This window comes from Laetiporus sulphureus (assembly GCF_001632365.1).
Source record: "Laetiporus sulphureus 93-53 unplaced genomic scaffold LAESUscaffold_163, whole genome shotgun sequence".
In the NCBI taxonomy this organism is placed as follows: Eukaryota; Fungi; Basidiomycota; class Agaricomycetes; order Polyporales; family Laetiporaceae; genus Laetiporus; species Laetiporus sulphureus.
Genome location: NW_024468672.1, coordinates 4139 through 5752, shown reverse-complemented (window position 1 = coordinate 5752; position 1614 = coordinate 4139). Strand labels below are relative to the sequence as shown.

The following is a 1614-nucleotide window of genomic DNA, read 5'->3' as shown; positions in this document are numbered from 1 at the left end:
GCCTTGCTCCTTCCACACGCTGTGCATTATATGGTATGAAGCATTCTTTGTCTAGACTGTCTGAGCGCGACTCACCTTGACCGTAACTTCCAAGGCTTGACAACATAGTCAGACCAAATACAAGATGCGTACACCGTTGTCGATGAGCGCGTGCGCGCGGAACTGACCGAGCCATTTGCGTAGCAGCGAAACGTCACAAGCCGGTCACAATCATCGCCGCGTGCGAGTGGAACGCATCCAAGGCGCGTTAACTGCTGCCGTTTGTTGGCAAAGTCGCGCGTGCGCATCAAGGTGCGTCCGAGGCGCCACTTTCGTGGTACGCATTCTCACTTTCGTCTCTCATCGCGCGTCGCCTCGGACTCTCATCCTCCGTTCGCTTTTCGCCCAACAATGGCCAAGGTGCAGGAAACGACGAACTTCGCGTTCAGACCACCTTCCTCCATGTGAATAGGCTCAAGCCTGTGCTGTGGTCAAAAAAACGTGAGCACGTTCATTTGAGATCGGACCGTCGGATTGTCACTCACTACCCATGTCAAGCGGCGCCTTCCGATGGATCAAGCTCACGGTCGATATCGAAACTGTTGCGCTGGATGCGGGGCTTTAACGAACAAGGTAAGTTGTTGGGACTAATCCCAGATCTCGCACGGCAGTTGACATGGTGGCCTACAGCAACCTAAAGTGAATGTCAGAGAACGCGGTCATCAAAACCCAGCTCGGACCTCTATACCACACGCGAAACGCGAGACGCTCTCCTAGGTCGATCTACCGTCTGCGGCAGGTCATGGTCGGCCTCTGCGGCCTGCGAGTCCACCGTCGCAGCTTCTGTTGCTCAAATATCGCTTGAAGTGCGCCGGAATAGCCCAGTTGCATCAGACAGCATCGGATGCAGGTATTTTAGAGACGGTCAGGTGTGATCTCCAACCGGTCGCTGGATAGTGGCACGCTGGATACAGGATGCCTATGGGACAACGACAATGGATGGGGGGATGCGACGCTCACAGCCTCAAGCCCTGTCGTGAAAGCGCCAGTCCTGCGTGTGTTCTGGCGAAGGAGACTGCGTGAAATGATGGCTTTGGCATGCGGTAGGTCATCCCCCCGTTTCTCTTGCGCACTTCTTTGATCATGCTGTCTGTAGGATTGTCAGCGCGACGGTCACAGTCGTGATCAGTGCCCATGCCTTGCTTCGCAGTCCAAAGCCATGGACAGCAGGACGGCGAGGAGCGCATGAGGGCATGTCCAGCCCGAGTGCGACACGGGTGAGCGTGAACGACGGTTGCAATCGGTCTTGGCCGTCTCTCGTCGCACGCCTCGTCATTTGTAGTATCCACGTAGTCAACATCTCACCTGCGTCTCGGTACGCTCTGGTCATCCACACATCTAACGAGGTCGACAGCATCCCCGACATGATCAAGAAGATTGTGCGCAGAGATGGCCCTAGTCGACACGATACCATGAAGGATCGGGCAGCAAGTGGTTAGGAGGGTGCGTTACTCACCGTCGCAAACGTTTTCCGGCACTCCCTGTGTGTCGCGTCAACTCACGGTCCACGGCGCAGTCCGTTTGCATGAGCGGTGAACGTAAGACACGGTCTTCGTCTTCTATCGCAGCGGCATG

The 1614-nt window shown here is 55.9% G+C and overlaps 1 protein-coding gene across 1 annotated transcript; it reads left to right on the top strand.

The window, feature by feature from the left end:
• Positions 1 to 1077: 1077 nt before the first annotated feature.
• On the top strand, positions 1078 to 1478 carry LAESUDRAFT_765373 (uncharacterized protein; the record flags this gene model as incomplete). The annotated part of the gene is made up of 2 exons (XM_040913654.1): positions 1078 to 1082; positions 1136 to 1478. 2 exons carry the CDS (start codon positions 1078 to 1080, stop codon positions 1476 to 1478), a joined length of 348 nt encoding a protein of 115 aa, XP_040757333.1.
• Positions 1479 to 1614: the final 136 nt, after the last annotated feature.